The sequence below is a fragment of the Delphinus delphis genome, chromosome 9, assembly GCF_949987515.2.
Source record: "Delphinus delphis chromosome 9, mDelDel1.2, whole genome shotgun sequence".
Taxonomy (NCBI): Eukaryota; Metazoa; Chordata; class Mammalia; order Artiodactyla; family Delphinidae; genus Delphinus; species Delphinus delphis.
Genome location: NC_082691.1, coordinates 93,261,286 through 93,274,936, shown reverse-complemented (window position 1 = coordinate 93,274,936; position 13,651 = coordinate 93,261,286). Strand labels below are relative to the sequence as shown.

The 13,651-nt window shown below is 43.1% G+C and overlaps 1 protein-coding gene across 1 annotated transcript in view; it reads right to left on the bottom strand.

The window, feature by feature from the left end:
• Positions 1 to 13,651, bottom strand: part of TBXAS1 (thromboxane A synthase 1) — a 150,454-nt gene that overhangs the window by 106,347 nt on the left and 30,456 nt on the right. The window contains exons 2-3 of the mRNA XM_060020023.1: positions 8,485 to 8,578; positions 5,493 to 5,545 (exon numbers count right to left, since the gene is read on the bottom strand). Of these exons, the coding sequence (XP_059876006.1) occupies positions 5,493 to 5,545; positions 8,485 to 8,578 (147 nt within the window). The remainder of the gene's footprint in view (positions 1 to 5,492; positions 5,546 to 8,484; positions 8,579 to 13,651) is intronic.

Genomic DNA, 13,651 nt, shown 5'->3' with positions numbered 1-13,651 from the left:
CATTTTATTAAAGTATAATACACTTATATACAGAAAAGAATCATATACATTATTGAAAAGTGTACCGATCATGAATTTTCACAAACTGAACATTCCCATCAGCAGCTAAATGAAGAAGCAGAAGATTTCCAGTGACCCAGACCCCTCGTGAAGAGCTATTTTCTTTCATAAATAAAGAGCTTCTACAAATAAATTAGGAAAAGATCAATAACCCAATAGAAAAGTGGCAAAGGATTCTCCAGAAATTTTAAACCTATGAAAAGATGCTCAAACTTTCTCATAATTAGAGAAATGCTAGTTAAAACTACCATCAAATGGTAAAGATTTAAAATTGTGACCACACATTTTTAATGTGTGAGGAAACCAGGTGCCTTCATATGCTTATTTATGGGAGTGTAAATTGCTCCCTAGTGAGAGCAATTTAGCTATATTTACCAAAATAAAAATGTAGATAATCTTTGACCTGATAATTCCATTTCGAGGAATTTATCCTACAGACAGCCTTACACAAGATAGTAATGATGTATACACAAGAATATTCACTGCTGTATTGTTTATAAAAGCAAAAAGCATTCATCAACTGAGAACTTGTTTTTAAAATTAGCATACATCCATACAGTGGAATCTTTAAAAAAATAGAACAGCATTTAATAAGAATGAGTGTGTTGAAACGGAACAGTTTCCCCAATATCATTAATGAACAAAGCAAGGTGGAGAACTACATCTATCATATATTATTCATTTGAGTATTCAGAAATTGATAACAGAGTTTGCTTCTGGGGAGAACTGGCTGAGGGTCCGAGGTGGGAGTCCATTTTACTTTTTTTCTGTGTCTTTGTACTTTATGAATTATGTGCAATGTGTATGTTTATCTACTTACAACCTGATGTTCTAATGGGAGTTTATAAGATTATTCAACAAATCTGGCTTGATGAAGGGATGGATACAGGAATCAAATGGAGGGGCATGGGTGATGGGTACCAGGAAGCATGGAAGTCAAATTCAACAAGACGGAACTGAGGGTCTACTAGAAATCAAGATGAAAGCGATGCGGGAGGCAAAAAGAAATGGGGATGAGGCTAAATAAAAGAATAACTGCAGAGCTACCACTTACAGCAGAGATGAGATAAGGGGAAAAGGGGCTTTGGATAGGAGCCTTTAGGAGTTGCACGTGAGCTGAACTTAGGCTGCTGTGTATGTATTTCTAAGTAATTCACGGTAACAGCACAATAAACGCTTGTCATCCACTGGCTTACAAAGTCAGTCACGAATTGGAGGGAACATAATCTCTATCCTGTTTACACTCAATCCCAAATGTATGATGATTATGTTGATACTATTCTTTTAGGGTTTGGGAAGGAATATAAATCCAGTTTGGGGCTCAATCTCAGACTGAAGGAGTTAACAAGTAATCATTAATTGAAGGTTATCTAAAGCAGTAAAGCCTTTCTTTCTTCATAATATGTTGCCAGGGGTACATTAGTCCCCCCCTTACCTGCAGTTTTGCTTTCCCTGGTTTCAGTTACCTGTGGTCAACTGTGGTCCAAAAACATTAAGTGGAAAATTCCAGAAATAAACACTTCATAAGTGTTCAATGGTTAAGTGTTAAAATGTTCTCAGCAGTGTGATAAAACTCCACTCGCCGAGGATGTGAATCATCCCTTTGTCCAGCATAGCCCGCCCACCCATTGGTCACTTAGGAGCCAAATCAGTTTCCAGATCGACTGTCGTGGTATCTCAGTGCTTGTGTTCAAGTAGCCCTTATTTTACTTAATAACAGCCCTACGGTACAAGAGTAATGACGCTGACAATTTGGATATGCCAAAGAGAAGCTATAAAGTGTTTTCTTTCCGTGAAAAGGTGGAAGTTCTCCACTGAATAAGGAAAGAAAATAATCTTGTGCGGAGGTTGCCAAGATCTACAGTAAGAACGCATCTTCCGTCCATGAAATTGTGAAGAAGGAGAAAGAAATTTCTGCTCGTTTTGCTGCCACACCACAAACCGTAAAAGATACGGCCACAGTGCCTGATAAGTGCTCAGTTAAGATGGAAAGGCATTAAATTTGTACAGTAAGGTATTCTGAGAGAGAGAGAGACCACATTCACATAACTCTTATTACCATATATTGTTATAATGGTTCCATTACTGTTGTTGTTAATCCTTACTGTGCCTAATTTATCAATTAAACTTTATCATTGGTATGTAGGTACAGGAAAAGCATGATTTACATAGGGTTCAATACTATCTGCGGTTTCGGGCATCCACTGGGGGTCTTGGGACATACCCCTCGAGGGTAAGGGAGGGGGCTACTGAGCTAACGTGCAGTTCAAGAGCGTTCTGATCATGAATTGTGAAGGAAAGTTGTATAGGTGTGCATGCCAGCCCTCCTGCTTTACAGTCAAGTTCAAAGGAGCCAGAGACAATGTGCATAGTTCTATTTGCACAGGGCCTGGCAAAGAAGGCAGCATAATTAGACACTGGGTGAAGACACTGGATTCTCAGTGGTGGTCACGGTGATGGTAACAAGCATTGGTGCTGTCAACCCCTCTCAGCAGAAGGCTTCTCCAGCACTACCTTCCTCAAAGCAGGAAAGGGAAAAGGGGAAGAAGCAGGTTTCCAGTTTGGGGACCCAAACTCTGACTGAGTTGCTATGGTGACAACAGATAATAAGCCTAAATAATCATCAGGTTTGGTTTTCAGGTACAGAGTAAAGAGAAGACCCTCTCTGCCCATATTTTCTCCCAACATATGGTACTGCCCTGTCATCTAAGGACACATGCATCTCTGTATGGCATCAACTGCATGGGGTTTCACTTGTCAAATGATGAATCAATCTACTATTTCAATTTTAAGGGGACTAATATGGGATCAGTGATGTTTCCTAATGACAGAAGGAGTCTAAAAGTTAAGACAATTCAAACCAAATCGTTTCCTAAAAGAAGGATCTTTCATTGATCATGGTTCATGCTTGCCATTCCCAGTCAGTGAAACCATTTTGTTCAAATTTAAGCAGTAACAAAATCATTTTTAGGGCTAGAAAGGACCTTAAATATAGACTAGTTCAACCCTTTCATCTGAAGAGGTGAGCACACTGAGTCTCACCCAGGTTACAGAGCTCAAACAGGGCTTTACCCCACCACTGCAGTGCCTCTCAATGCAGCAGTGGACACATTGAAAAAGAAGTTAGCGTTTTAAGTAAGCCTCATCATTTTTTCTAAGGCAGAAAAAGTTCATAGCTTTGTATGAAGAAATTATGCCATCACCTTTCATTGTTTTCCCTTTTTACCAGAGTTGATACTGCAATTTCTCTCTCTACAACCTCACTTGAAACCATTCTCTATGATTTAAGTTTTCTTGAAACGAAAAGGGTACCTTGTGCTAAAGTTGGGGGTGAAAGTTGATTGGACATCCTGTTGTCAAGGAAATCAGTTGTTTCTCTCTCTCTCTCTCTCTCTCTCACACACACACATACACACACACACACACACACACACACACACACACACACCACCACCACCACCACTACCACCACCACCACTACTACCACCACCACCATCATCACCACCACACAATCCACCAGTTAATACAGTGCAATTTAAACTCTTCATCTGACATTTAAAAATTATTTTAAAATACCCAAGGGCTGTACTCTGAAAATCTGTACAGAAGTACTCCAGGGAGGTAATTCCTAGAACTCAAACTCAGGAAGGCCTTTATCTAGTTCTGGGGAAGCCACCGTCCTTCTGAGTCAGTGCTGTGTCTCAGAAATGTATGAGACAGTCTCCAAGGTCAATGTCAAGTCAACTGCAGAATGAGACTGTTGGAAAGATAAGTTCTTGAGTACCTCTTATGCTTAAAGCAGGAAGCTATGAACTAAAAAAAAAGTAAGTAAAGACCGAGCTAAAAGGGGTCTTAGAGAGTGAGGTGGAGCTCCCTATTACTAAAAATATGCACCATCTCCCACTCTTCCTTTAGAGGAATACATCTCCCTGCTCCATCAGTGTCAGGCTTGGCCAAGTAACTTGCTTTGGACTCACTGCACGCGGAGTGTGCTTTCTGCCTTGACTTCGGGTTTGGCCAATAGAATGTTAGCAGAAACTTAAAATGTTCTTGCATTTGGGGGCTTGCTCTCTTGACCCTTTGCCTTCACCGTGAGAAGAGCCTGCCCTGGCTTGCCTGCCATCCCAAGGAGGATGAAACAAGTGTGTGGAGCACAGCTGCCCCAGCTGGGCCTGGCCTAGATGAGCCACCTCCCTAGCTGAACCTGCAGAAGCACCAGGAAGCCCAGCTGAGCTTCCCAGCCAGGCGAGCTTAGATCAGCCAATTCCAGCCAACCCTTAGGCACATGATCAATCATAACTTATTGTGTTTAAATCACTGCATTTTGGAGTAGTTTGTTATCCAGGAATAACAAACTAATCAGAGACCATCCAGTAGAATATCTTCATGTGCTACCTTTGCAGCGTTACATAGTAAATTAAAGAGTGATAGCAAACTGAGGAGAACTTGGCCAAAACCATGGATCTCCTGGCATTTCCACAAAGAATACAAGTGAATCCCTTTTGAAAATCAACACTGGGGGAGCAAGCGTCATGTCGTGTGGATAGAAGGGCTCACAAACCACTGGACCCCGTTAGGATATACAGTAGGGACACCACAGAATTTCGCTGCACCTAAAAAAGTTATCAGAGACCTGAAAATCTGGAAAAGAACTACCAAAAATCATCCATCCAGTAGCTGAGGGAAAACGTCTAGGACTCCAGTGTGGAAGGATGTGTGCTGAGAATCAATATGATTCAAGTCTGTTCAGTCTTGAATAGGGTAAATGGTCTGATCGTGGGTTTGTTTGTCAGATTCTCGAATTTTCTTTTTAAAGAAGCATACTCTGAAGCATAAAGGGGGAAAATACGGGAAAAATCAGGGGAAGTCCTATATTCCTTGATGTGGCTGAGAATTAGGGTGACCACGTGACCCAGTATAGCCAGGTCAGTCTTTGTTAGTTTCTGCCGTTGTCCTGGGGTAATTGGGAATCTCATCCCCTTTGACTTTCAGATGTGTACTGTGTCGGATAACAGATTATATGGCCATATAGCTGACAGCATATTTTACAGGTCCAAGTAAGGTTTAGATAAGTTCGTGGGGAAAGACTTGCCATGGGTTGTCAAGGCGAATTAGACTGAGGTGCGGACGGCCATTGTGTCCTTTGCAGCACACCTTTGGCACAGCGGCGAGAGATGGTCAGGGCACCCAGGGCCTGACTCAGATGGTCAGGGTTTAGAGGCTGGGAAGTGGTGCTCTTCAGGCTAGCACCGTGCACACTGGGGACCCCTGGGGTCTTCTCTAGGAGCCCTGTCTATACTGCTGGGCACTCGCTTTGTGGATCCTCAGAAGTTATAAACACATGCCACATTCCCATTCTTGTCCTTCCTTCCATATCAATTTAACACACACAAATCAAAATATATGGTAGAAGAATGGAGTTTCCCTCTTACCCACTCAGAGGTCCGTATTGCTTTCTGAGCTCCATCTGGCTTTCCCAGAAACCCTGCAGCAAACAGAGCACTGTAGTAAGAATCAGATGAACCATATTTCAAATATTCAAACTTATTCAGAAAGAAAGTCTGGAATAGTGAGAACACAGTTACATAAACAATAAAAAATAATTGAAGTTATATTGTTTTCAAGTATTTTGGAGTATTAGAATAAACTAGTTGCGTGATGGGCTTCCCTGGTGGCACAGTGGTTGAGAGTCCGCCTGCCGATGCAGGGGACACGGGTTCATGCTCTGGTCTGGGAAGATCCCACATGCCACGGAGCGGCTGGGCCCGTGAGCCATGGCCGCTGAGCCTGCGCGTCCGGAGCCTGTGCTCCGCAACGGGAGAGGCCACGACAGTGAGAGGCCCGCGTACAGCAAAACAAAACAAAACAAAACAAAAAACACTAGTTGCGTGAAAAAACAATACTGCCAAGAGAAAGTCTCAGTCAGCTCTGCTTTAATGGACAGAAGAGATCATCTGTACTTATCCTGTTTTTGTATAATTGATGCTAAAATATTTGAAAATTTTTTGCTTTCTCAACTATGTTCACATTCTCCTCTGCCATTTGGTTTATATTATTATTATTGGGGGCGAAACCTCTTTTCACAGCCACTATATGCGTAAACGTCTGCTGAGTGTACCCAAATTATCACAAATTCTGAATTATGATCCAAGTTAAATTTTAACTAAAATCAACGTATTCAAAGCATAAGAACCTTAGAGCGACTTTATATATTAGACACACTTTGGGGTGGGAAAGGAGGATTCCTGGAGATATACATGGGGTGGAGTAGGGGTAGAGGGTCAGAAAATGCTAGACCCATTGTGCTGTAGGGGTGGAGTATGTGTGCAGATATACACAGGGGGGTGGTGTGGGTGAAGGCTTGGAGATGGCTGGATCCATCGTGTTGTGGGAAAGAAGTAAACATGAAAATATTCTCAGGTTGGGATGGAGCCAGTGGACAGGAAAACGCTCTAGACTTGTGCTGTGGGAATGGAGTGGTCAGGCAGATATACGACGTGTGGGTGCGAGTAGAGAGTTGGGGGGTAGAAGAGGTGGATGCTCTTAATGGAAATCCGTCCCAGGCTCATTAAATCTAGCTACGCCGTCCAAGCTTGCCGTCTATCAAAGAAAGCTCATGTGACTATGGAAACGGTCAGTGAAATAACTGTGTTCTAGCAAGAACTTGGCAGGGTTTGCAGCTACAAGGATGACGAGCAGAAAGGGAGCATATGTGGAAATTATCCAGAGGCAGGGCACAGTGTTCTTGTCACATCGACGGGGATACAGCTTTCCTCAAAATGCTGAGACTAAATTAATTACTTGACTGAAGGCAACTGATCATTTCCCCCCAGAAATATGTGACATTTGTTTGCTTTAATTTCCTATCTGGTCTGTTGTTCTGTTTTGGTACTTAGAAATGTCTTCACACTTGCTCCAAGGAGCTCATGGGGAGCCTTGATGAGATGCTGTTTGTGGGCTGAAAGTTGTGGCCTGGCCACCCCTGAGCTAGAGAGGAGAGAAGGAGGTGTTTAAAAAGAACGCTGGGAAGAGAGAAACAGCAATGAAGAGTGGAAAGGGGTGTTGGACTGAGAAAGGGACAGAAAGGAACAGAAGAGAAACTGAGATGGGAAGGAAAAAGGACAGAAATAGTCTATGTTATTTTCTATCTAACGCCAAGGGCCAGCCTTTCCGGGGGCAGGGGTGGGGAACTCCTAAAGAGATCTTCAGGGGATATTATCAGGATTGGCCCCAATTTCATACTTCCTGCCTTTGTTTGGCTTAGTGGCTCTTCACATGCAGGATCTGTAGGCTCCTGATGTCGGGTCTGGTGGCAGCACCCCCAGGAGTTAGCAGAATAAATCATCTGGCTTCTGAGAAAACCCAACGTAAGAAAAAAAAATAACCTCCGAAGATAGAGTCCTGGGCCCCTATCTCCAAATGCCCTCTGGCATTTCCACTTCCATGTTACTTTGGCAAATCAAAGGTACCTCCTTAAACCAACCAACCTCCCGACCTTTGATTTTTGTCAACTCACGGCCATTCTCCCTTGAATCCTCCACACCTAATTTGCCACGAGGGTTACTAATTTTGCCCCCGCTGTTCTTCTCTTTCACTCTCATCTCCACCCGGGCCAAGCCCTCACCACTTCACATCCAGACAGACCTCAACAGCAGTTGGATTCTACAGACCTGACCTAAATCCTCCCCCTTGCAGAGAAATCTTCCTCTTTGGTGTCCCCCTCCCCACTTCTATGCACCAGTGATGGGACACGCACAGTTCTTCACTTGCCTTTCTGGACTGTCAGTGATCTAGCCTGTCTCTCTGTCTCTCTGTCTCTGTCTCTGTCTCTCTCTCTCTCTCTCTCACACACACACACACACACACACAGTGGTGTTCCCTGGCACTCCCCAATCTCCTCTTTCTAGTCCAGGCTGCTTCCCAAGCTGTGCCCTCTTTCTCACATGGTGCAATCACACACGTCATTGCTCCCCACCTGGTGTGTGTGTTCTTGTCTTTGTGTCTATCGCTCCTGCAGATTCCCTCCTCCAGGAAGTCCTCCAGGATGACTCTAGCCCTGACGGAACTCCCTCTCCTCTGAAGGACAACCGCAGCTACCATCTCTACCACCCATGCTAGCGCTAGGGCACGGGCAACTTCTACTTCTTCCACATTCCAGGGCCTGGCACACCTTAGACACTCATTAATTGGGTTTTTGGATGAATGAATGGATACCAGGACTCAGTATGTATTGACGAGTGATCAGTGAGGGATCATTCTCATCACATAAGAATTGATGCAAGCAGAGGAAGGCTCATTCCGTGGCGCTTTCGCACATAGACCTCCCTGGGTGTGGGCGACCTAGACGAGAGCAATGCTTTGTGGGTAAAGCTGCACTGGGCTCAGAGCATCTTATGCCGAAAGACAGTGGAAGGCAGCCCTTACCTGGCGGAAAAATGTCAAGTGTCCGATAAAAGGAGAAGCCTTGGGATGTCTGATGCCCAACTTCTCTAGTCTCGAAAATGCTGATGTGGAGTACCTGAAGGGAAAAGCACATTTTAAAAACCAAGACACAGGTTTGCAGTCACACTTCTGGCCCTGTTAGAAATCAGAATTATTGAATTCACTAGAAGTAAGGGTAGAGAAAGTTTCCAGTTGACAGCATCTAAGGACTGAAGAGGTGGAGGCCTAGAGGTGAGGGAGTGGCATGAATAGAGCTCAGTAAACTCCTCCTGATAACAAGCTTGAGATCAAGTCATCCTCAGATCTCTTAGCTGGAAGTCCGCTTAGAGGTGATGTAGCCCAAATGACCCTTCCCCACCTACAATTTCCATCAGTAACTTTTTTTTAAATTTAATTAATTAATTTATTTAATTTAGGCTGTGCCGAGTCTTAGTTGAGGTGTGCGGGATCTTCCTTGCGGCATGCGAACTCTTAGCTGAGGCATGTGTGCGGGATCTAGTTCCCCCACCAGGGATCGAACCTGGGCCCCCTGCATTGGGAGCGCGGAGTCTTACCCACTGGACCACCAGGGAAGTCCCAGTAAAATTTTTTTTAAACTGCACCTTGGGAATTCCCTGGCAGTCCAGTGATTAGGACTCTGCAATTTTATTGCCTAGGGTCCGGGTTCGATCCCTGGTTGGGGAACTAAGATCCCACAAGCCGGGCAGCGTGGGCATCCCCCCACCAAAAAAAAAAAACCAACCAAACTGCACCTCTCCCCACTTCAGCTGCTCGGCCTTTAAATCTTCCACGAACAATTGTCTTACAAGGCAAAGCAAAAAAAGTAACAATGGCAAAAATCAGTTCCCTGTGCAAATATGTGGTTTTCCTTGGTCAAAACTGACCCCTGGACATATCCCTCATCCCATTCCATGGCCTAATAGAGAAAAATAAAAAATAGGGATGGAAGGGACACACCATGGAGACAAGACCTCATCACCAAGCACTTACAAACTCTTTATGTCTGTTTTCATGGCCTGAAACCATATGGGAAGCATATTTTCCTTACCCCAAATCAGGAAACGTGGCCCGACAGATTTCTGTGCCACTTTCCAGGAGAAAGCGGCAGTCTGAGGAGTGCAGTGTGGCTGTCAAAACACTGGAATTACTAGGATATTTCAACAGTTTATGGGAACAGAGGGATAACATAGTGAAAGTCAGAATTGGCTTAGAAAAACCTGGACATATGGCTGTAATCCCTAATCAGCCAGCCAATTAGGTCAAAAGTTCAGCTAGTTCAGAAAAATTAATGAGTCAGACTGGGTGTTTAGCATCATACAAAGATTAGCCAAATCTCAATTTAAGAGCAAGGAAAAATATGGAGAATATTCATATAGCCAGACTTCAAAGGAGTACTGGCACTTAAAAAACCCCACTGCTCTAAGACTCACGGATCATTAGGAAGATGGAATGTCTGCTGTAGACTCGGACCTTCCACTTTGCTGCCTGCTGTCCAATAAGGACCACTTAAAATAAGAACATTGCAATGAATACTCAAATAATCAGGGAAATGACAACAGGTTAACTGTTTTGTGTTATTCTGAGCAAAGCATCTACCTTTAAAATGGCTACAGGGAGAGCCAAGCCAGGGCAGAAAGGGAAAGCGGGCTCTCCTCCCAGTTTTCCCGAGCAAGGTTTCCACCATATTAGCTGCATTATTGGGTTTGAATGAATCCCCAGGACATCACATTTAAGTCCACGTTCAAGTGTAATTACAAACCACACTCAAGGGCCATGTGTGAATTACATGGATTAGTCATGCCAACATTCCTCTTCATTAGTGTGTATGCCAAAGGTTGACAGCAGAGTGTGTAAAAGTGATTCAAGTAGACTATGATGTTTTAAATAACCCCCTTCACGTGTAAGAGGAAAGACCAGAGGAGACTTACCAGTCCACTTAACACTCCCTTCAAAATCCTCAAATCTGGTTTCTAGTTCATTTTTTCATCAGTTTTTGTGAATTATTTTCTAAATGTAATCTCTAATGGGTAGAAAGAAATATGTCGATCTTGGGCCACGTAATTACATCTTAATTTTGTAATTAGATGTCTTGATTGTCTAATTAAAGGACAAGAAGTCTGTGCCTAATTACACATGCTAATTATCATGCAAGCCCATGCCCTAATTATGTAACTCCACTTACAAAAATACCACTGTGTGTCTCTGCACAAAATTCAGACATTTCCAAGCATATGGCATCAGCAGAGAATGTTCTGGACACAACCATAAACTTCAGTTTGCAGCCTGGAGTCAAGTATAGAACTTAAGCGTCTTCAGCTAGGAATTTGCCAAATGTTGCCATCAGTAACTAGAGGCCTTGAACTAAAATCTGCAGGGAGAGATCACTGTCTCCAGACTTCGGAGCAAAATTGCAAAGTGGGTTCCATTTGCTCCCACTTCCTTCTCTGCATCCATGTTTCATATTCTCTGGTCCCAGGCTCCGCTCTGTCTCAACAGGCTCCTAAACCAGAATCCACGGACTTAAGGAGTTAGGGGTTGAATTGTGTCAACCCCCCCGCCGCACCCCCGTAAAATAAGTTGAAGTCCTAACTCCCAGTATCTCAGAATATTACCTTATTTGGAGATAGGGTGGCTGCAAATGTAATTAAAGATGAGGTCATACTGAAGTAGAGTGGACCCCTAATCCATTACGGCTGATGTCCTCATAAGAGGATGCCATGTGAAACATGGAGACACAGGGAGAATGCCATGTGATGACAGAGGCAGAGATTGGAGTTACATGGCTGCAAGTCAGGAAACGCCAAAGATTGTCAGTAAACCACTGGAAGCTAGGAAGAGACAAGGAAGGATTGTTCCCTACAGATTTCAGTGGGAACATCGTCCTGCAAAAACCTTGATTTCAGACTTCTGCCTTCCAGAACTGTGAGACAACAAACTCTGGTATTTTCAGCCCAGTTTGTGTTACTTTGTTATGGCAGCTCTAGGAAACTGGTACACCAGGAACACCCATGAATGAGTTTTAGAGAGTCAATGAAAAAGTAATTTTTTTAAATGTCTCCTGTTACCCTAAAAATTATCATTGTGGGGAGCTTCCCTGGTGGCACAGTGGTTAAGAATCCGCCTGCCAATGCAGGGGACACGGGTTTGAGCCCCAGGCCGGGAGGATCCCACATGCCGTGGAGCAGCTGAGCCCATACGCTGCAACTGCTGAGCCTGTGCTCTAGAGTCCGTGTGCCTGGAGCCCGTGCCCCGCAGCAGGAGAGGCCCACCACAGTGAGAAGCCCACGCACGACAACGAAGAATAGCCCCTGCTCACCGCAACTGGAGAAAGCCCGCGCGCAGCAACGAAGACCCAACACAGCCAAAAATAAATAAATAAATTTATGATTTTTTAAAATTGTCATTGTGAAAGAAATTTTTTATGTCAAATTGGGCCATTAAGTCCTGAGCCATCAAAAACGTGCTGGTGGCCAGGGATGCTAGTAAATCAGGTAATAGGCAGATATCATGCAGCCACCATTTCTCAGGGCTGGAAACCATCTAGCGATTTTTAGAATAGCTTCTCTTTGATGGGAACTAATGCAAGTGTATTCCACAATTATGAACATGAACACCTATCATTGTTTACGTTAAGGATACTTAAGTTGGAAAATGCCAATGGAAAGGATATGTAGTAGCTTCAGACAGCATCCTTTGGTTTCACTTCTACAACCAAAGTAGTCAGTTATCCCTATAGGATACAAATCCTGCAGTACCAGTGGTGCTCCTTCTACTGTCCATTCTCAAAATAAATGGAACCACATGGGATCATTTTCAACATAAGAAATTCCCCAATACTTTGTCTTCCCCAAGACAAAGCCCTTTCTTGATGCATTCAACAAGAGTGGTCAGCCCATCGCTTAGCCCAAGAAGCCACTCATGATAAATTGGGGGACATTTTGATAAATTGTGTATTAAAGAGATGAGCTGATTGAGGTTGGAGCCAAAGTAGAAAAGAGTCAAACAATGGCTTGTCCTCCAAGAGTCCCTCATTGTGTCTCTTAAGCAGCGGCCATAGAGGAGGAGTTGGTTTCTCTCTTGTGTGCTTCTGAGAACAGCTAGCTCCTCGGCCCATTCATTATGTCTTCACAATCCCTATCAAAGAATGTCTACTTAGTGAGCTGCTTTTGGAAATTTCAGTGGCTATTTATATTTTTGAAATGGTGAAAGATTCTTTTGGCAAATATCAATTTTCCTGGGACAAAAATCACGGTGTTCCAGGAAGAGGTAAAGCCCGGGGGTGCGAGGTAACCCACCTGTCCCAACTTTGAAGAAGAGAAGCCCTTTGTCATGGTTACTCTACGCTTGGTGACATGCGCGACCATTAAAGGCTTTGCCAGCAATTCCATAAAAGGTTGTGACCACATCAGAAACTTTATTAGACAAGGGCTTACATTTTTGCCTCTTCAAAAGATTTTAAGACATGGGAGCCGAAGATGAGGTTTGCTAGCTTTCCAGAAAATGAATCTTGAAATGCTTGACAGAAATTTGAGCAAAAAAATCTAGAAATATTAGGGAGAAAGCCTACCCTCATTTTATTATAATTGTAGTTTTTTCTGAGTATATTTTTTATATATCTGAGATCCTGTTCTCTATAATTTTTTTCTGTTTCTCTATATTTCCACTTTTTCCATTTACCATAAGGAAAAATATCTCCATGTTATGAATCCTTTATGAATATTATTTTTATGGCTATATATTCCTCTTGTGGACATATCATAATTTACTAAACTATTTTTATTGTTACATATTTAGGGTGTTTTCAGTTTCTTGGTTAATTTAAGTTATGCCACAACAATAAACATTTCTATGCGTCAAGCTTTTCTGGCACTTTACACAGGAAGCTTATCCAGATCTGAAATCCCTGAGTCACTGGTTTTAAACACTGGCGTGCAACGCCAAACTGCTTTCCAGAGAGTTTGTCCCAGTTAGTCTCAGTGTCAGTGTATCCATTTCACCGAACACTCTCATAAAGTTTTTCCAAATTTTGTAGACACATCAGTATATCTCGATGTCTGCATTTTTTTTTCATTCCTAGAGAGAGAGAGAACATTTTTTGCCATCCCTTGTCCTCCAACTTAAAAAATATTTCCCAGCTTTGAAATTACTC